Source organism: Podarcis vaucheri (genome assembly GCF_965113315.1).
Source record: "Podarcis vaucheri genome assembly, chromosome: 3".
In the NCBI taxonomy this organism is placed as follows: Eukaryota; Metazoa; Chordata; class Lepidosauria; order Squamata; family Lacertidae; genus Podarcis; species Podarcis vaucheri.
Genome location: NC_138761.1, coordinates 59,011,920 through 59,033,488, shown reverse-complemented (window position 1 = coordinate 59,033,488; position 21,569 = coordinate 59,011,920). Strand labels below are relative to the sequence as shown.

The 21,569-nt window shown below is 41.0% G+C and overlaps 1 protein-coding gene across 5 annotated transcripts in view; it reads left to right on the top strand.

Moving 5' to 3' along the window:
• The window catches only part of PLEKHG1 (pleckstrin homology and RhoGEF domain containing G1), a 101,258-nt gene that overhangs the window by 51,882 nt on the left and 27,807 nt on the right, over positions 1-21,569 (top strand). For 3 of the 5 annotated variants that reach the window (XM_082215193.1, XM_082215194.1, XM_082215195.1), the window contains exon 3: positions 10,115-10,653. In XM_082215193.1, coding sequence (XP_082071319.1) covers positions 10,115-10,653 — 539 coding nt within the window. Of the gene's footprint in view, positions 1-5,373; positions 5,478-6,697; positions 6,728-10,114; positions 10,654-21,569 lie in introns of those variants that run through there. The other 2 variants (XM_082215192.1, XM_082215191.1) reach the window with 2 other exon arrangements.

Genomic DNA, 21,569 nt, shown 5'->3' with positions numbered 1-21,569 from the left:
AAGGAGTCAACCAGTTTTGGTTGTCATTGGTAACGGGGCATTACTGGTGGTTGCCACAAACGCTTCACATCCTTTTATTATTCCAAAATGTGCTGAGAAGGGGATTCAGGGAAGGAGTTAGTTTCACTTCATCTGGGTTTTGCTTTGTTTTGAGACAATTCATGATCCTTCACCTCAAGTCAGAATTGGTTTAGTATTTATCACCATTTTCTGAAAATTCTCAGGGGTGGAAGTTAGCTGTTGAATGCAAGATTCTCCCCCACTTTTGTTCATATGCCGGCAAAACAGCCCTGTACTCATGAATGCCAACTGCACATGTGTTGTATATTACCTTTGCTTTCTAGCTGGAAAGTTGATGCTCAGTTTAGCACATACAAACTTATATTATGAAGTTCGTCAGCATTCAAGCAGCAAGGATCAACCTTGGTGCTTCCAAATGTCTCTGAAGCATTGCACAAGGTGAGTGACTGGGTGGCCAAGAGAGTTCTGTCTACCCTGCCCAGCATGAATAGAGCATCCCACACCACCCTTTGAATTCACTCTGATGCAAGGATAACTTGTGGGAAGGAAGACATGTCTCTGTGTTTTGAATTCAGGAGCAGGCTAAAGCTGGACTTGAACTGTCATAACGTTGTGGAGTAATCTTCTTTGGAAGAGGCTAAGTCAATTGCTTTGTCTTCATGTACAGTTATCTCCGAAGTGCAGTTAATTGAATGTGAAAGTAAGAATAGCAAAGTCTAGGTGACTGGCCATTTAACTGCTTAGCTCATGGGTAGGCAAACTAAGGCCCGGGGGCTGGATCCGGCCCAATCGCCTTCTAAATCTGGCCCATGGACGGTCCGGCAATCAGCATGTTTTTACATGAGTAGAATGTGTGCTTTTATTTAAAATGCATCTCTGGGTTATTTGTGGGGCATAGGAATTCGTTCATTTCCCCCAAAAAAATATAGTCCGCCCCCCCAAGGTCTGAGGAACAGTGGGCTGGCCATCTGCTGAAAAAGTTTGCTGGACCCTGGTTTGGCTGTTGAAGAGACAAGCTAGTCTTTGGTACAAATTTTAAAATTTAAATAAAAAAGCTTATCTCTTCAGCTGCAGAAGTGATAGGTGTGCAGACTTCAAAGAATAGTAGGGTAATAAATGGAACCCAGTGATGGTGGTTTGGGGAAACTGAATTCCACAGAAGGAAGCTTTTGAGCAAGGGGTGAGTGAGGAAATCTATTGCAGGAAGTCTGGAGGGAGCCCTTCCTCTCTTGCTGTAAGTTGCAGAGGAGGAAAAATCCATTTTGACGAACAGAACCATAATCTAGAGTTTACAAAAATAACAAAAGCATTGTGTAAATAAACCTTTCTAGCATTTCTGTGTTATGATCCTGAGAAAGAAAATAAGGTGACTGACAAAGAACAAACTGGAAATAGATCTTATTGGTGGGAATATATTGCACTCCTAGAATTAGCAGTGATGTTGTCAGTCTACTACTAGAAGGATAATGTATTTGCCTCCATAGTGCTTTGGAATATAGTGGAAAAATTGCAGATCACAACTGGAATCATTTTGGCTATAAGGTTGGGTGGGTGGGGGTTTTCAAACAGTATTCTGTCAAGCATCTTATTAAACTTTTAAAAGTAAGAAAGAAAGCATTTTCTGCAAACTGGAATCAATGTATATACGATGTGTGTACAAAACTTGGGTTTTTAGCATATCAGCAAGATAAAAGCTTTTGTTTTATATAGAAATCTCTGCAGTATGATGTACAGGTTTAAATAATCATTGCACTGCATTGCAGAGGGTTATTAATACATTGCCCTGCACTTTGGGGAAGGAGTCAGAATGTCCTCTAGAAGATCCTGAGTTGACTGTAGTTCATTTATGGTTTGTTAAGATTCCTGAAGTAGGAAACTTAATGCTTGCAAATCATTAAATTGAGACCACAATATCCCCCTCGGTCATTTATAGTTGATTTGCATTTAGGAAATGTATATGTTTTTGAAAGCATGGTTAATTTTTATGGCAAAGGGGCACTCAAAACCATACATTTATCTACATTTCAAACAGACAGCTTTTTATAATAATAATAATAATAATAATAATAATAATAATAATAATAATAATAATAGAGACTTGCAGCAATAAACAAAACTGAGATCCCATTTGGACAAAATATTTATAGAATATCCTTTTATAAATGTCCACATCTTCCATTTCCTGCTCTGGCAATTCTATGATTTTTCAGAGGTCGTTACACTGGATAGTAGTAAAGATAACTTTGCTGTAGATTAAAAAGAAAACTTTATTTCAATGTTGCAATAAACCATGTCTATGTGGGAATTCCACATGCTGACAGTTAAGCTTTTAATGTAAAAACAAAACTACATGAACCGGTACTCAGTGTGCTAAACCTCTGTTCCACAGTGTACCGCATGGTAATGGAGATCAGCATAGTGACACAGTTGCTTCCAGGGTTTAGACATGCTGAATGAGCACACCTGAGCCCTGACACGTACCTTGCAGAAACAGTTGTCCACAGAACAGTTTGAGACAACGTCCCTTATGTGACCATTGTGCATTGTTTGAAATGTGGTTTTTCAATTTCTCTGATTCTTATCTTGTATCAGCTTGAGGGTTTCTAAGGTCAATTACCTAAACCTGAAGTGATGTCATCAGTCATGAGGCCCTATCAGGATCAGGCATGGATTGGCAGGATCAGACAGATGAGGCGGATGAAGGAGAATTGGGGAGGAGTGTTGTAGAAACTGGGGTTGGATGATGGAAGTTATCTTGCTACTGTGGAACAGGAAGCAAGGAACGCTATCTCTCCCTCTGTCCTTGAGACAGAGAGGAGAGCCTCATAGGAGACTAGAGAAGGCCCCAATCAGCTGGTGGCGGGTGGGGGTGTGGAAATAAAGTAAAAGGCAGCAAAGGTGGATGCAGCCTTGTCACCAAGGACTGATATAGCCAAGGCAAGATAATTGGGTTTTTAATTTAAAAACCAGTATGACATACTCACATTCTCTTAATACTTAAGGCATAGATAATATGTATGTAGTGCTGTTTGAGTATGCACTTTTGCTTGAAAAACATTGCTGGGTCATACCAAGGTCCAGCATATTTTGAAATCAATATGTGATAGCTGGTTTTGTGGGATGGGTTTTAATATATAAGAGAGGCTATAGGCAGGTAAAATACTTATATTTACAGTAGAAACAGTCTTAGGCATGTGCCTGAGCTGGAGCAAGCAGAGGGCATGTCTGCCCTCATTGCTGGTCAAAGGAAGGGAGGGGGGAACATGAAATGCTTCTTTGTTTCTTCCCACTCCAGAGAGGAGGGGAAATGACTTCATAAAGAGCCCTCTCTGCCAATTATATTTCTATGGTCTGAGTCTCTGCCTATCAGCAATACAACTCTGTGGTCGTTAGTACCAAAACTTACTAGCTAACAAGAATATGCATTGTTGGATTTGACTGCAATCTCCCATAGGTGTACAGTGGTACCGCGGGTTAAGAACTTAATTCGTTCTGGAGGTCCATTCTTAACCTGAAACTGTTCTTAACCTGAAGCACCACTTTAGCTAATGGGGCCTCCCGCTGCCGCCGCACCACCACTGCACGATTTCTGTTCTCATCCTGAAGCAAAGTTCTTAACTCGAGGTACTATTTCTGGGTTAGAGGAGTCTGTAACCTGAAGCGTCTGTAACCCGAGGTACCACTGTACCAGAAACTATATGACCCATGATGGTTTGATGAGATTGTTGGAGACCTCTTACATTCAAGATGTGTGCTCCATCTGTATGCAGTGCAATTATTAGACAGACTGAAATTTGTGAAATTTTGGCCTGGTATTTTTGATATTACTAACATTTTAGAAGTACCTGATCCAGGTATAACGGTAGTGCAGAACTGGACTGGACATAATAAGTGCCCTGATACCATTACTGATACCATTACCTGGCACTGGTGTTTATTTTGTTGTATGGCTGCATATTATAGTTTGAATTATTTATTTTTTTAAAAACCGCACTAAAATATTTATAGTGTTTTCTGTCCATATTTTTATATTCTTTAAAAATGTAAATGCTTCATCAGGTATCTGTATGCAAACTCCTCTCTATCTTATATTTAATTTTTTTTTAAGCAAGAATGCATCCTTTTAATTTAAAGAAATTTTTTAATTTCTACTTTTGCAGTGGTGGGGGAGAGCAGATAAAAAGTTAAAGTATAAAGGCCAAAATGTTGCTGTTAAATTTGCAGTGCAGCGTCAGCCATTTTTAATATGCCAAAACTGTCTTCACATGTTGATGCAATTCAGGGGTATCAATTTACCCATTTCTGTGCTTTTAAAACTATTATTCTCCTGCACTAACAGGACATTTATGATTTTATCTGTCCCAGCTCATATTTTCTTTGCATTTTTCTCAGTGTTGTATAGAGTTAATCACTAGTTGAAGGAAAGCAATCAGAATGTTGGGAGCTGCTCCCTCCCCCACCTAAAGAGGCTAGTTAGTGGCGTGTTGCTCAGTGAAGTGTGCATTTAAAGTTACCCACAGTGGTGTCTATTGTCCTGTTCCTGAATTGAATGATGTCATGTTTCATTTAAGGCTCTTAGCGATGCCGACGACTGCATTTGGTGTGGGCAATGAGAAAGTTGTGAATCAGGTTCCTGTGGAGCCTTTTGTGCATTAGGGTTTCGATAGCCGAAAGCTGACTCAGGCAGTATTTCTACCGAAGGAGCTGAATAGGCTAATAATAATAATAATAATAATAAATTTTATTTATATCCCGCCCTCCCCAGCCAAAGCCGGGCTCAGGGCGGCTAACAACAATCAAATAATCAGTCAAATAATCACACAATCTAAAATATTTCATAGCGAGACCATCTCATTTTACCTTAGTGCCGGAGCGAGGTGATTTGGGGGAACTGCCGGAGTTGGAGAATGCATTTATCTTCTATTACACAGGTAGGTTGCAAGTTGTGCGAGGGAGCGTAAGGGAGAGAGAGGGGAGCTTGTCCATTCACTGCGTAAGGAGCATTGAAGACATTCCACAGTGGTGAGATACCGTCGCAGAGGACTTTCCTTTGGAACAGTGTTTGGGGACTCTAACTATGACAGAAGACTGTGTGATAGAGCCAGGTAGCTTATTTGAGCTTGGGAAACAAAAGGCAAACTGGTGGGCGAGTTTGTGGTTTCCTATGGGCATTTGAGGGCATTTGAAAGGAGCCCATCACTGGCTGCAGGTTTTGCAGTTCTTGAATGGGTTGTTGAATATTTCTGTAGTGTGCTGAATTTGCTTTGTATGCTGTAATGAATACAGTTTTAGTGGCCCTGCTTGAAACTGCTGAAGATGATTGTGGTTTGTTTGTTTTTTATTACATTGCAGCTAAGCTGTCCATGCTGCCTATGCAAAGTGGTGTTTGATGTCATCTATGTTCAGGACAGAGTGCCGTATCTGTGTGGGAAGTTTCTGTGACAGTAACAGCACCTGTGAGTGTGTGCGCACTGTAAGGTGGTCAAGCTCTGGAGCATGTCGTCCTTAGCTTTCAAATAAAATTTGATTACAACTTTTTACAAGCAACCTTTTTTACTCTTGTGTTGTGCAGCAGCATGACCTTAATTGCTTAAAAGCTCCCTAATTAAATTATTAAGAATGGAAATAGCTCAGATTAACATTTGATTTCATGTGGAATGAATGATAATTATTTAGTGGTGTAATGCTGATTATGTGGATAATAATTTTAAAATTAAGTGTTTCAGGGAGGCAACAGCATGAATCGTGTGCTTTAATGTGGGATGCAGATGTTTGCATGTAGTTTCAGCAATCAGTATAAGGAATGCAAATGGGTGTGAAGTCTCAAATGTGGCACTGTTAGATTTATCAAGCTACATTATTTTGACCTTTGAAATTGTCAGAAATAAGGGCGCTTTCAGCAACTGCTGTCAGCATAACCAGTGAAAGCATCAGCATCTCCTAAAATGCATAATGAATAGCAAAAACCTGAATATGGCATGCTTGATATCATGTAAGTTAATATTAGACTATTAACCATGGGAAACTTATTTTTTCATATTTGATCTTGCAACATACAGTTTTTAGTACTAAAGTTACCTGTGAGTGCATTTTCCAGCCTGATATTGTATCACTGTCTTTCTAGTTCACTCTGTGCATTTGTTTGTGTTTAAAGTCTCTTGTTGGCATATCAGCGGTATGTGCCTTCACAGGCAGTAGGCCAGACAGGGTGGGGAGCTTAACTACATTTGCGGAAAGGTATGGGCAAGAAAGGGATCATGTTGCTGAAACACATTTATCTGTGAGTGTTGATAAACATGCAATTAGCCCTCTTTCCATTGCTTAGCTTGCACAAACCAAACCAAAGCCCTGTCAGTTGTAGATCTATGAAAGCATATAGAGCTGGCATTCTTCCCCACCCCCAGTGCACAATAAAAGGGTGAAAATGGATTTAATGCTTGATATAGACTTGCTGCCCAAAATGCAATTGTCTTGTTACTCACTTCCATTCCAGTATAATTTTGTCAGATTTACCCCAATACTTCCTTGCCTCTACAACTGGCTGCCAGTGATATGGAGCAGGGTGGCAGAATTTGGGGAAATGAAATGTTAAGCCTAACCAAATCTTATAAAGTAGGACAATTTGCTTGACACAAACATCCATTTTCTGCAGCAACCACATGTCAAGCACCGTGGGTATTTCCACTGAAGTATGCTTTCTGCAGAGGTATATCCCATAGGATTACCGTGTTTAAAGGGATCTCATAGACCATAAAATGCAGCATCCTGTTCTTTTGGTCTAACCTTTATTAGAATTCTAGATCTCCTTAAAGACTCACATATATTATAATTGTAACATTATTTTTTGTAACAAGTGTTGCCTCTATGCATTACCATTCAGCAGCAGACCTGGATATCCACCTGAACTAAAAATTTCAGTGTCACTTACTGCTTTCCTTGGGCCAGGTCTCCCCTACTTAAAAGCCTCTAAGATAGGACAAAAGAAAGGACCATTGCAGTATGCAGAAGGCCCCAGGCTAAATCCCTAGCCTCTCCAGTTAAATGGTTGGGTTGCAGGTGATGGACTTCTGCCTGTGGCACTGGAAAGATGCTGCCAATCACAACACTGAGCTACTTGACTAAATGGTCTGGCCTGGCATAGGCAAGTTTCCTTTACTACTATGACCTTGAGAATCATCTTGCCCAGCCCCCTGTAATGCAGGAATCTCAACTGGATCATGCATGACCAATAGCCAGCCAACCTCTGCTTAAAAACTCCTAGGAAGGAGAGTCAACAACTCTCATTGAAGTCTGTTGAACATCTCTTACTGTCAGAAACTTCTTCCTGGTGTTTAGTCGGAATCTCATTTCTTGTAACTTGAATCCATTGATTCAGGACCTACTCTCCAGAACTTGCTCCATCCTCTATGTGACAGCACTTTAGATATTTAAAGATGGCTATCATATTTTCTCCCAGTCTCCTCTTTTCCAGGCTAAACATACCCTATTCCCTCAGCTGTTCCTCATAAGGCTTGGTTTCCAGCCTCTTTATCATCTTGGTTGCCCTGCTCTGCACACATTCCAACTTGTCAATATCCTTAAATTGTGGTGCCCAGAACTGGACACAGTACTCCAGGTGTGGCCTGACGAAGGCAAAATAGAGCGATATTATTGCTTCCCTTGATTGGGACACAATATTTCTGTTGATGCAGCCTAGAATAGCTTTCCCCCACTGCTGCATCGCACTGGTGCGATATTAAGCTTTTGGTCTACTAAGACCCCTAGATCCTGTTCACACATGGCAAGCCATGTGTCCCCCATTATATTTGTGCAGCCTAAGTGTAGAACCTTACATTTGTCCTTATTGAAATTCATTTTGTTAGTTTTGAACCAGTTCTCCAATCTTTTAATAAGGTCATCTTTAATGCAGCATTGGTTACCCCTCCCAGTTTGGTGTCATCTGCAAGTTTGATGGACATCTCCTCAATACCTGTTAGTTTTAAATTTTTCAGACACAGCTTTGTAATATTCAGATCCCATGAATTTGGCTGCAGAGCTTTCATGCTCTTAAACCAGTGACAGGGAACCTGTGGCTATCCAGATGTTGCAATATAGTACACCTTCCACCATCCTTGACCATTTGCCATGCTAGCTGATGAAACCTGGAGTCCAGCAACACCTGCAGGTCTCAGGTTCTCCATTCCTGTCCTAAACCCTGGGTCAAGGTCCTCTAACTTGAAGGCTTTTAAGAGCAGAGCACATTACAACTTAATTAAAGCTAAGTGGTTGTAAAAAATGATCAAGATCTCATATTGCACAATATCTTCCTTTTTGCTTGTATTGCCTTAAATGTGGCCCCTTCTGAGGATTCTTTGCTTCTTTTTCTATAGTTTATATTACTGAACTGTGCAGTGTTGACAAAGTAAACATGACTTACTAGTTCATTCAGGTTATCTGTAAGTGAGACAGCGTATCAGTGAAACAGGAAGAAGGACTACAAAGTGATTGAAAGAAACAGGAACTCTTTCTGCCCCAGCTAAGGCAGCTAATCAGGTGTCCTTTGTCACAGATTTTAAGTTATACGTCTTTGTGATAAATTAACGGAAGACTTTCCCAGTTATCTTATTTATCCAGGTTTCAAGCCAGTCTAAATCTGCAGTGTATTTTTATTCTGGTTTTAGTGGTGTTTTTAATGCTGATAAGACACATACATATTTCTTTAACAGAAACCAAGGAAAATTACTCCTTTTTCACTGAAGCTGCATATACTAATTTTTGTAATAATTTTGGTTGCTAATCACAAAAAACATTATATTTGTATTATTTCTTGGGCACAGAGAGAGAGAGCTGTGCAAGAGTGCAATGGTGAGGCTTAATGGAGTATCATAGCCACAGCCATCCTTCTGCAGTTTCACTGCTAGCACCAGCCAGGGCAGAGTGTGGAGAACAGAGACTGCTCTGCTGTTCCAGCTCCCAGTCTAGTGCACCAAAGGGACTCAGATCAATTCTGTTGCTTGGTGGCATATGAGCAGATCCTGTGCTGGCTCATCCCTTCTCTGAAAACACTTCATTTCGGTGGTAGTGTCTTCCCAATTCCTCCAAACCCACTCCAGCATGGTGGATCAGGGTTTTTGCTTACTCGGTTGCAGTAAAAAATGAGAAAGTGTTGTCCGCACCTTAAAGTCTTCACAAATTTATTATTTAAGTACATATATTCTTCTTCTTCTTCTCCCTCCCCTTTTAAATTAAAGTATGAAAACCTAATGAATTTGTAATGTCGCTGTGAACAGGCTAAGCAATTACTTACACATGTAAAATAGAAGATATGTCCAGTAAATAGTATGCCAAGAGATCTTCAACTGTCTAATTTGAGTGTTCCTTCTCCAAACAAGAGGGGTGGAATATAATCTCATCCCCATATATAAAGATAAAACTTAAATCTGAAAGCTCTCCTGTCCGCATACAGTATCAAGAAGGAAAGCGAAAGGAAAAGAGGACAGTGGAAAACATACAAAGAAATTCTACAAACCAGTTTATAACTGTTACTAGCCCACCAAATGTTTCACTAGCTTATTTGCCAACTTATTGAAGCTTTCCTTACCTGTAAGGCAGTGGTGTCCAGGGCCAGATTTGATGAAGTGAAGGGCCGTGAGGGCTGACCAAAGGGTCGACCAAAGTTGTTAACCCTTTTTTTAGGATTGAGATTGTTGTTGAGTTTTTATTAGGACTGAAATTGTTGAGCTTTTTTTAGGGTTGAAGTTCTTGAGGTTTTTTTTAGGATTTTACCCCAGGAAATAAACTGCCACAGGGGCCTGATTAAACCGACCGGCAGGCCACATTCGGCCTATTAAATGGAATTTGGACATGCCTGCTGTAAGGTATGCTTTCTCAGTACAAGCAATCAGTCAAATGGCTGTTTCTATAGGCCTGAAGGAAGTGTCTAGGGAGAGACTGTAGGGAAGCTGGTTTATTATAGTAAATTGGGACTGTGAGTGATGATTTCAAATAGCTGTCAAAGGTAAGCAGGTTGGACGTCTCCCTTTTTGGGGAGGAGACTCAATGATAATGACACTTTATTTAACAAAGGCATTGTTTCTTTTTCCTCCCCTTAAAGATGGCTACCATTTGCCTCTTGCCGTGCCGCCTCCTGTGATGGTAGGCACGACCCCCAAGACAACAGGGGAGAGCCTGCACAGAGAAGACGGACACTTCCACTACTGTGGGATTAAGACCATGGAACTGTCAGACAGTGACCGTCCTGTCAGCTTCAGCTCCACCTCATCTTCTGCATCCTCCAGGGATAGCCACTGTTCCTTTGGCAGCAGAACAACGCTAGTTTCAAACAATCACCTGGGCTTATTCAACCAGGATAAGGAAGCAGGGGCCATAAAGCTAGAGCTGAGCCCGGCCCAGCGATTTTCCAGCAAGGAGCTGAGAAAAAACAACCCTCCAAAGGAGCAGACCTCTGACGGAAGTCTTGGGAGAAGGCCAAGTATGCCACGGAGAGCTGAATCTAAGGAAAGTAACAGAAACTGTGTCATGTCCTTGATCGCTGAGCCTCCAAGCCCAAAGCTCCTGTATGTTGACAGAGTGGTCCAAGAAATCCTGGAGACAGAGAGGACGTATGTGCAGGATTTAAAAAGTATTATGAAGGTAAGTGGATCACTCTTAAACCCTAATGGGATGGACAATGTGAAAAATAGATCCTCTTGCAAACAATACCAAGAGCACGTGGCTTTACTGCAAGTCTTGCACTGAATTGGTATGTTGTGGTGGGCAGCTCAGCCAGCTTTCTGTGGGTGAATAAATGCTCTTGTCAGTTATGATATTGGGGCAGCAGCATAATTCTATTTGTAGAGGCGTCTTCCTGGACAGGCAATATGAATTGCTGGTAGTAGCTAATGTAGTAGGGTTTTACAAAATCATTCATTGTTTGCTAGATATTTTCTAGCATTGACTGTACCATGTTTTCAAAATCTCTTGAATAGTTTTGCCCTCAACCCATTTCTCTTTGTCATCAGGGTTTATAAACTGCTCCTGTTCCAATGTTCATAGAATCTCTCATGGATCTCTACGGTTTCTCTAAAATGGTACTTGGTATTCAGAGCTGTTTTCTTCTACCATCACCCCCAGCACAGTTGCTGGGATGTGCGCACACACCATGTTTTCCTTATTATGTGGAGCTAGTGAAAGGTGCTCCTACTTTTAGGTGCAGCAGTGGGCCTCCAGCCACAAGGATATCATAAACCTTGAGTGGCCAAGGGAGATGGAACTCCACCAGTGACTGGAAACTTCCTGCCTCTGCTGAGTATTAATACCACACGTATCATATCCAGTTCTCTCTATGATCAAACAAATGTGGAATTTGAATGTTCTTTTTGGTATAATGTGGAATTCTTGAATGTGTGACCAGCTCTTCCAAATGTTCCCGTATCCATGCTCCTAGGTGAACTATTTTTTATTTATTGCTTTGTCAGTTATGATTCTTTGGCCTCCTGTCCAGTGCAGACACAAATCATAGAGACAAACACATAATCTGGAAATCTTATAATGTGTAGCTTCGGGCAGTTCTCTCTGTTAAGTACATCACTAATCCGGAAAAGAAAATACTAGTCTGATGATGACACAAAAAAGCAGACAGCAAGGCAAAAAAGATTATCAAGGTTTGATATACAAAGGCATGTTTTCTTTAAAAAAAATTAATCCCCAGAAACAAGTCTTTTCCTGCACAGTTGCATTAAGTTCTTTAACTGCTGGTTTATAGTAAAAACCATCTATATGGAAGGCATTTTAAAGGTTCTTAAACAAGAATGAAATAAAACTGCTAAAGCAAGCAATTCTTATGTCCAACATACTTGTCCTGCATAGATCTGAATAGCGTTTAGAAATTTCAATACAGCTGCTAACCCAGTTTTCAAATCTTCTTATTTTCACAATAAAAACAGTGTTTACTAACTTATAGAGCATAAAATAACTGCCAGTTTTTCAGTTGGAAACATGAGTACATGTTAAGAGATAACATTGGTGACCTCCAGTACTGGATATTGGAGGATTTTTTTTTTTTTTTTTTTTGAAATAATGCTATATTTGGTTTAAGCTGCAATCTTACATTTCCTTCCCGAGTAGCCTTGGGAAGGGGTACAATGCTTCTCTGCCAGTGGAGAGGGAGGCTCACAGGCACTACTATTGCTGGAAGATGCCGCTTTATCCAAATTATGGGAAATTCTGCTCGTTTTGATGCCCTTCTGGCAGTGTTGCAGCATGCAGGAGACAAAACATCCTGCAGCAGTTCATCAAGGCTTAGGGCAGCTTAGACATGTTTGAATTACAGGGGGTCTGTATGCTTCAGGGCTCACAATTTGGCTTTGCTCTCTCCTTCCCACTTTAACCTTTCAGTCCCCCTTCTGTCTCTTTTTAAACAGTGGAGAGGCTGCAAAAGGAAAGAGGCACGTGAAGCTTGAATTGGTGACCTTCTGTGTCCTAAACGATATCACCAATTCCTCCCGCAATTTTAGTGCTTTCTGCTAAGATTAATTTATGTGATGGTAGATGCATTTCTCGCTAGCTGTCTACTTAGTAGTGACTCTCAATTCACTCTAAAACTATATTTTCTTGAGATTCTAATGGAAGGTAGGAACATATTTGGCATAAAGGAAGAGTCATAATTTTAGACCTGGTTTATTACAGATCTCCATGAGAATTAAATACACCTTTTGGTGGTATCCCTTTTCTGCCCCTTCTTATTTTTGAGGAGTAGTTAAGAACTGGAGTAGCAATAAGCATGCTCAGATAAAGACTGAGAAGAATATAGTGTCTCAGGCTTTTGTACATGTGCTGAGATTTTTGAAACGTTCCTCAGTTACTGATGCTGAAGACACCACATGGCTTTTAAAAGGCCATGTCTCAAAAAACATTGCACATTCTTGCTTTCTAGCTGTTAGCTGAGCCCCTGCTGAGGAGTTTTAGTAAATGTGGCTTGTAGGTAGTGCCTTACATGGTTGCCAGTATTAACGGCGGTTTCACTACACGCTTCCTCTCGTCTTGGGGCTTCTTTCCCTCTGCCTTCCTAAAAGAGTACAACTCTACTCCCTTTTTTTGAATGCTGCCTCATATTTGGGGTCAGTTATCGTTCTTAGGAATTTACTTTGCCCATGCAGCATGCTTTATCCCAGAAAGTAGTCTCTAGAGCAAGCAAAAATGCAGGGCAATGTCTGCCCTGTGGCAATCGGCTTGACTTTGTCAGAAGCAGCTAAAATGTTAGAGGCTTTACCTTCACTTTGGCCTCCTGGGAAGGCAGTCATGAACATGCTTAGCTGTATGACAAGTGGTATAATCATCTAGTAGCTAATTAGAAGTAAGATGGCATTCTCCATGGTGTGATTAAAGTATTTCATATCACCTGGAAAAGGAAGGACTGCTATTGTGGCCACAGAATCCAGTCTCCCAACTCACATTTTCTCTTTGAACGTATACGCAGCTCGAAAGACTAGGTGCACACTTGAATAATTATGCCCTTCGAAGCCACAGGTCCATTACAACATATGCAGAGGTAGGCATTACTGTTTTTCGAGGGCAGTTGAGCCTTAAAAAATATTTGCTGACAAGGTTATATGAAATCTGTAGGACAGAGAAGCAAACACAGATTGATAGGTATATCCTCTAGCACTGCTAGACTCAGGTGTTTCATTTGCCCTGTGCTCCATGAATTGTGTGGTGTTGTTTTTAAGACAGCTTAGAAAAATTAAGACGAACCCCATTCATTCTTAACCAAGATTTTGAACTGTTTCAGAACCTGGTTTCAAAATTTGGTGAGCTCATGGCTTAGGGGTGGCTAATCTTAGAAGCTGCTGGCAGCTCCCTTTGTTCCTAACCATCCTGGCTGGGGCTGATGGGAGCTGGATCCCAGCAATGTTTGGGAGAGCCCCAGGTTAGCAATTTCTGCCATAGCCCTATTCAAGCATTAAAGGGGTGCTATGATGAGGGAGTTGGGACGCGGGTGGCGCTGTGGGTTAAACCACAGAGCCTAGGACTTGCTGATAAGAAGGTCGGCGGTTCGAATCCCCACAATGGGGTGAGCTCCTGTTGCTCGGTCCCTGCTCCTGCCAACCTAGCAGTTCGAAAGCACATCAAAGTGCAAGTAGATAAATAGGTACCGCTCCGGCGGGAAGGTAAACCGTGTTTCCGTGTGCTGCTCTGGTTTGCCAGAAGCATCTTAGTCATGCTGGCCACATGACCCGGAAGCTGTCTGCGTACAAACGCTGGCTCCCTCGGCCAATAAAACAAGATGAGCGCTGCAACCCCAGAGTCGGCCCCAACTGGACCTAATGGTCAGGGGTCCCTTTACCTTTACCTATGATGAGGGAGAGAGTGAATGTACTCATTCGCCCCCGGGACACTCTGAGGTGTCCCTGCCACCCAACCAAGCCACCTTCCACATGTTAGAGGGTGAGGGTCTTCAGCAAGGACCCTGCTATACTCATGGAGTACTCCTTGCTCATGCAGGGCTTTAAATACTGCAGGCTCCCCACAATGCAGAGTAGCAGTGACTGAATGGGGCATAACCTGCTAGTGCAGGAGTGAGGAAACACCAGACTGTCAGTCAACCTTGGCCTACCATGTTGTTTCCGCACAGTGATGTCAGCCAATGGGCAGGAGAACAGGGTTTAATCCTGCATTGGCTGTATGCCCTTGAAGTGTTAGTGATGATTAACATTGATGAGCATATGATTCTTAGACATCATTACAAGTTGTGTTCCAATGAAATGTTACTGCTCAGTCTTCTTCTGTAGCTGTGATTATGTTGATGTGAATAGGTTGCTGGTCTGGGCAGAGGATGCGCTTGGAGTTTTGCTCCAGGTCAAGCACCACTGGGAAGGAGATGGCTGCATCATTCCAGATCTTCGGTGTTTTTCTGTTTCTGCCTTGGTTGGCAGAAACTCAGCAAAACTGGATCTTTGTCACTCACACACACACACAGCCCGGATGTACACCAATAGTCAAAAGTAACTATGCCAGTTTCTTAATCCTGACCATTGGAGAATATTTCAAAGTTGCCTGTAATAGCTCAAAGCTGATTTCAACAGCTGGGTGGGATGCCACAACACAAATTGGTACGTAATTCTTCAGTAATATAAATGAATGCTCCCCTTAATCTTTTTTATACACTTTCTGAGTGGAAAAGACAGTTTGCTGGCACTCCTAGCTGTATTGAGCTATAGAATTGCCCCAGAAGATTAACACTATTGTACTTGCTGCTCTTGTTAGCAATGAATGGATCACTCAACCAAACGGTTGGTTGGCTGACTAGCAAGCACTATTGTGTAAGCAAATCAAAATAGATAAAAAAGGGTGAGAGTTAATCTGTTTCAGCTTTTGGAAATCTCTGGTTCTTTTATTAGGAAGGAAGGGAAGAGAATGTTAAATGCAATATACGGGACAACTGGTTAGCCCCCCACCCCCACCCCCGAAATTATTCCTGTAACAAAACTAAATGATGCTGCTGCTTTAGAGAAACATAAATAAACAGAGTGTAAGTTTGGTGGCAGTAGTGTTCTAATTATTTTATCTTATTGTAAGCAGGTTGCTGCTTGTAGAATTGTCAACTAGCCATTTTGCACAACTGTTTTCTTCTTGATAAGCCTGTGCAGGATGTCCCTAGAAGGGTCTAGAATACATTATGGAGACCTCCTTATGAATTACCATTGCAAAATACAAAATCTGACTTCCAAAATGTATTGCTCTTGGTTAGTGTAGTGACCCAGCTTGCCCTGGACTGAGGTTCATCCACAGTAGGATACCTTGGCAGGAATGCTTTCCAAAGAGTATCCCCATGGGTTAAATTCAAGAGATCTTTTCCTTTTTTCCACATATAATACCTGGGGTATCTGACATTGTTATGGTTATGTTTTGAACCTTTCAAGTGGATAGGGAAGTCTGGACTGGGTCAAGAAGCATGGTTTTTCTTCTCTGTAGGTAGTAAACTATGGTTTAATAGATTTTATAGATGGGATAGCATAGTTTTGCAACATGCAGAGCTATATTTCTTGTTAGAGTAACATGAAATAATGAGGCCAATGACAAATGTGACATTAGGGTTGTTGTGTATTCTAGATGAATTGGTTTTGTGGATTCCCATCACCTCCTTAAATTTACGAAATCACCTTGGAAAGTAGGTGGAAGCGATTCAGTACTGTTCTTTTTTTTATGATTGAAAAGGTCATTAATACAGTTGTACCTCGTTTTGCGGCTGGGATCCGATTGCAGCCTGGAATAGCATTAAGTAGTTTTTGTTTGCTGCTGCAATACACTGTTGATGCATTTTAAACTTGTGGTCAAATAAGACCCCTAGATCCTTTTCACATGTACAGTGGATCCATTCCAGAGGCCCGTCCGTAACATGAAAATCCCACAACTCAAAGCGCCACGTCTGCGCAAGGTGTGTGGTGCAATTTGGCGCTTCTGCGCATGCGTGAACTTCTGGGTTGCCACGGGACACAAGACAAAAACACGCAACCTGAAGCGGACACAACATGAGGTATGACTGTACTACTGACAAGCCAGGTGTCCCCCATCTTATATTTGTGCAGCTGGTTCTTCCTGCCTATGTGTAGAAACTTACATTTGTCCCTATTGAAATTCAATTTGTTAGTTTGGTTATTTCAAGTGTATTTGATTTGAACCCGATTAAGCTGTCCTGATCATGGCTATTGATTTATATTGGTGTGACTGCACAGCCGTTTCAAAAATATCTGTAGTGATAAGCATTATTTTAAGGGGTTTTTCTAGCAAAACTAGCCTAGGATAACACTTTATTTGCAAGTATGTGTTGCTTCAGTTCTCTGCCTCCTGACATTAGCATCTCACAAGGAAATGGTCTTTTTTTGCTCTTATAACATGCTTTATTTAAATTTGAAACTTTGAAATGCTGAGGGAAAAGGCTAGCTGTATAGAAATAAAGCCTGATCTTTTGTAACCCTGCATATTTTTTCATAGAGCAGGAAAAGGCTTTTAATCTATAGTCTTCCAAAAATGCTTAAACGAAGCCCACTCTTGGACTATTTTATATATACATAGATATTGAAAAACAAAGAATTGTTTTTGTTTCCATGTCTGAGAAAGTGATCAAAATTGCCCATCTATTGCCTCTTGCTAAACCTGTTTCTCAGTTCAGGTAAGCACTGTTTATATAGCAAGTGATAAATGTGTTAATAATCTAGTTAATTCCCATATTCTGTTTCTGTGGCTGAAGTGTCTTTGTTGATACAGCTTTGTTGATGTGTGAGACACAGTAATCTTTTAACAGGCTTTCTTCTCAGTGCTATGAATAGTAAATGATCTGATGTCCTCACTATTACATGGCTGAGAAAATAGCATGGGAAAGCCACAGTCCTTTTCTCACATTGATTTTTTTTTTTGTATGTCTTATATTATGCTTCCCCACAGTATATGCCCAAACCTTTCCTACATCTGGGGCTTACATCTATGAACTTAGACATTCCCATGTTTATCATGCTGCTTCGGCTATAGAACAGAGGTCCCTAACCTTTTGATGCCCAGGGAACATATTTGACAATCTAAGAAACTAAGAAATACCCATTTCAAAACTAGTGATGCTAAGACACTCCCCCTCACACACAGAAAAAAGGGCAAAACACCTGTGCTTCCCCCAAAAAATAAAATAAAACACAAAAAAGATAACATTTCTCCTTTTTCTTCTCCAGAAAGGAGCAGTGAATGTTTTGCTGTAATTTCAGGGAGACAATAAGACTTGGCTCTGATAGCTTTAATAAAGATTCATAGACCATTTCATTATGACGGTTGCCAGCTATGTGATTAGGGAGTTTCCAGCCTTTTTATTATGGCTTCATATGCTTGCAGCTGCTGGGACATTGTTTGCTGCTGCAGTTTTGTTTGACCTTAAAGGGTCAAAGAATCCTTAAACAGAAAAACCCCCCAGAATCTTTGTTGCATAGCTTTGATCATTTTCCTTCAGAGACTCACTGAGAGATCAAGTTTATTTCTAAATGACATTTCTGTTTCCAGGTTGAGTTTGCAGAGCTATTAAATGACCAGGCATAACATGATGCAACGATGCATCTCTGGGGACTGGGTTGTTGTTGTTGTTTTGGTTCCATCTGCTGTATTACACTTCATGATCATGAGAAAGTTGACTTGTTCCTTCTCTTGTCACACTCTTATCACAACCCTCACAACCTACTGCCTGCTAAGAGTTTTCCAACAACTTTTTTTCAGCCCCTGCCAGCTGAAAAAGTGGTTATGACTTGTAGACCCTTCCATGTACATTGCTCACCACCTCTGCATTATATACTCCTTAAGTGCTTTTGCTTGGCTGGAATTTGTCCATGAACTCTGATGAACTGTTTGCTTACTTGGATAGAGAATGGAGAGGGGTGGGTGGGTAGAAACTAGCCTACTGTACGAAGGTAACATTTACATTAAATTCTCTGCCTTTTGCCTCTGCCCTACCACTGACATGTGGCCCTCAGAAAGTTGTCCAGAAGGGAATATCATCATCAAACCTTTATTGGCATCACATACAAACATTAAAAAAAAATAGGCCAGTGCGATCTCGTCACCATTTCAACAGTACAGTCATTTGCCAAAGGGAAGAAGAGGCGAGCAATCTATTTCATCTTTATGGGTCTCCAGCAAGGGCAGGATCCTGTAGCGTACTTCGGTGACAGAAAATCAAATAGGGGAACTTGGCTACTGTCTTGGTGAGCTCCTGGTCTCTCCCCTGTAATAAGAAGCATATAAACCCTGTCTCTGGTTTCCATGTTGGAATACATAGATGGTCTAAAAATTGTTGGCGGAGATCTTCATACATTTTACATTTAAGGGCCATGTGAGCTAGAGTTTCTACCAGGTGGGCATCACATGGGCAGATCCTATTTCCTTCTGCCATACCTGCAAACCTACCCCAAAGGAGGTTAGAAGGATTAGAATTGAACCTAGCCAGTGAAAAAGCCCAGAAGGGACTATGGCCCTTGGGCTAAATAAGTTTTCCCTGCCAATAGGGTATAAGTTGCATCTCTCTGCAAAGCACACAGATATGTGGACCTGTGCACAGGTGTACTATTCAATCCTGTTCCCCAGACGTACCTGAAAGATGCACAGGGAGCCCTTCTAATCAGCTGTTTGGTAGGGAAACATCCAGAGGGCCTCACGAGTAGCTCTGTATCATGTGATGTGAACTGCAGGCTGAGGAAAGGGGATACAGTGGTACCTCGGGTTACATACACTTCAGCTTACATACGCTTCAGGTTACAGACTCCGCTAACCCAGAAATAGTGCTTCAGGTTAAGAACTTTGCTTCAGGATGAGAACAGAAATCACACAGCAGTGGCACGGCAGCAGCAGGAGGCCCCATTAGCTAAAATGGTGCTTCAGGTTAAGAACAGTTTCAGGTTAAGTACGGACCTCAGGAACGAATTAAGTACTTAACCCGAGGTACCACTGTATTGAAGTTCTGTTAAAAGAAATAACACACTCTCCTTTAACCTTTTTGATGCAGTTATTTATTTTTTTACCCATTTCCTGCCCAGTCTTTATTGTGCAATGTAAAGTTTTTATAGTTCTCTTAAGATTATTTTGTAGTATTATATGGTGACATTATCTTGTGGCTAACCAGATGCCAGAAGTCTGGGGGGGCAGGAATCAGAATTTAGGTAGACTAGTTCAGTAATTTCACTTACAAATACTTGTCCAAAACTATTGATGGTTGTGCCAAATATCCAACAGATGACTAGTCTGTTTATAAAGCAATCATCAGGTACTTTGGCAATACAGATATTATGTATTACAATATATTGTGTGTTTCAGTATCATTGCAATATAGGCATCTGTATTCTCATGATATTTTAGTGTGGTTTAGTCAAAGTAGTGCCCTCCCACAATTGTTGGACTCTAACTCACATTAGCATTCACCAGCCTCGCCAAGGGACAGAAATGATAGGAAAACATTACTTGGATCATTAGCTACCTCCGCTTTTGTTCTTTTTCACATCAAACAACATTTGCTCTTACAAAAGCAAATTATGAACCACTTTAAAGTAGTAAGGTTTCTATGTAAGTTTTTGTCGCTTTTTAAAAGCTGGTTACTGTGGGTCTGTAGTTGTTGTTAGGGCAGGCTCAGTTTGTTACATCTCATTCTATTGAAATATGTGTTAGAAATTACAACTGGGAATGAGCTTTTCCTGTTTTGTACTCATTTTTTCCACCCTTTTGACCCAGGTTGCAGAGTGTGTGTGTAAGGAGCAATCCTTTCTGCTTCATGAAGCCTCTTAAGTCTCTGTTCCAAGGGAGACTGTGAGTGAAAACAAAAGGTCACACACAGTTTTGGGAAGCCCCCGGGACATTGTTATAATGACTTAATGCACAAACATATTTTAAGAGAACAGATTTAATGATGAGGTCATAAGTTAATGGAGGCTGGGTGGAATGGAATGTAGAGGTGTAGATCATGTATGCCAGAATGTTTAATGTCATGGAGCTTCCTTGTTGTAAAGCCCCCGGTGTGTAGATATAAAATTGCATTTTGGTTAGATGATGCTCTTCTGTGCTGGAAGTCAAAACCTGCTTATATGTGGACAGAACTCATTAAGAACTCATGTTCATCTTTATGTGCTGTTCTTGCTGCTGCAATATTTTGTTTTGCTTGTTTGTTTAAACGATCAAATTATTTAGAAAAGTAAACCTATTGTGAACATGCCCAGTGATTTTTCTCAAATAAGTTTCCCTTTTGTTTTTATCTGATTCTCTCATGTGGGTTTTGGAATTCAGTTACTATATAACAAGATCCTCATGGTGTAGCTGACATTTCCCAGAATCCCTTGAATTCGGTGCTATGGAATGTTGTGTTGCCATTGGTAAAATGCCACCACACGTTGTCTAAACCCTCAGGCTCAGGATCATGTCAGGGTTTTGTTAACATGGTTCCAGCTGTTCTCACTCTTAGTCTATTGTTTTCCTTTCTCCTGCAGAGTTTCTTTATAAATGTTATGGAAGCACACTAGGCCTTTTGCTGTTGTGTTAAACAGTAGTTTTAATGCTAGTTCGCACAGGTATTTGATTATCATAATATCAAAGGACGACTTTGAGTTCTAACACCAATGAGGGAGCTTTGGCACTCAAAGTCTCCCGGAGCAGTATTTTTCAATGGAGTCAGTTTCCACACTAAAACCCCACTACCACCATAGATTTAAAACAATATGATGCCATTTTAAACAATCATGGCTTCCCCAAAATAATTATGGGAGCTGTAGTTGGGTATGGGTCCTGACAGCTGTTAGGAGACCCTTATTCCTCTCTTAGAGCTGTCATTCCCAGAGATCCTCGTGAAGAGGGACTGATTGTTAAACCCAGTGCTTTTTTCTGGGGGGGGGGGACACAGGGGTACGCATACCCCTAAACATTTTGTGAATTTAAGTTTGGTCTCATTGAGGAGCAGAATTTCATTATGAGTAGGAAAATGAGAGTACCCCTAAACATTTTTTTAGGAAAAAAAAGCGTTGGTTAAACCACTCTTGGTACTGCAGTTCTGGAAGGGC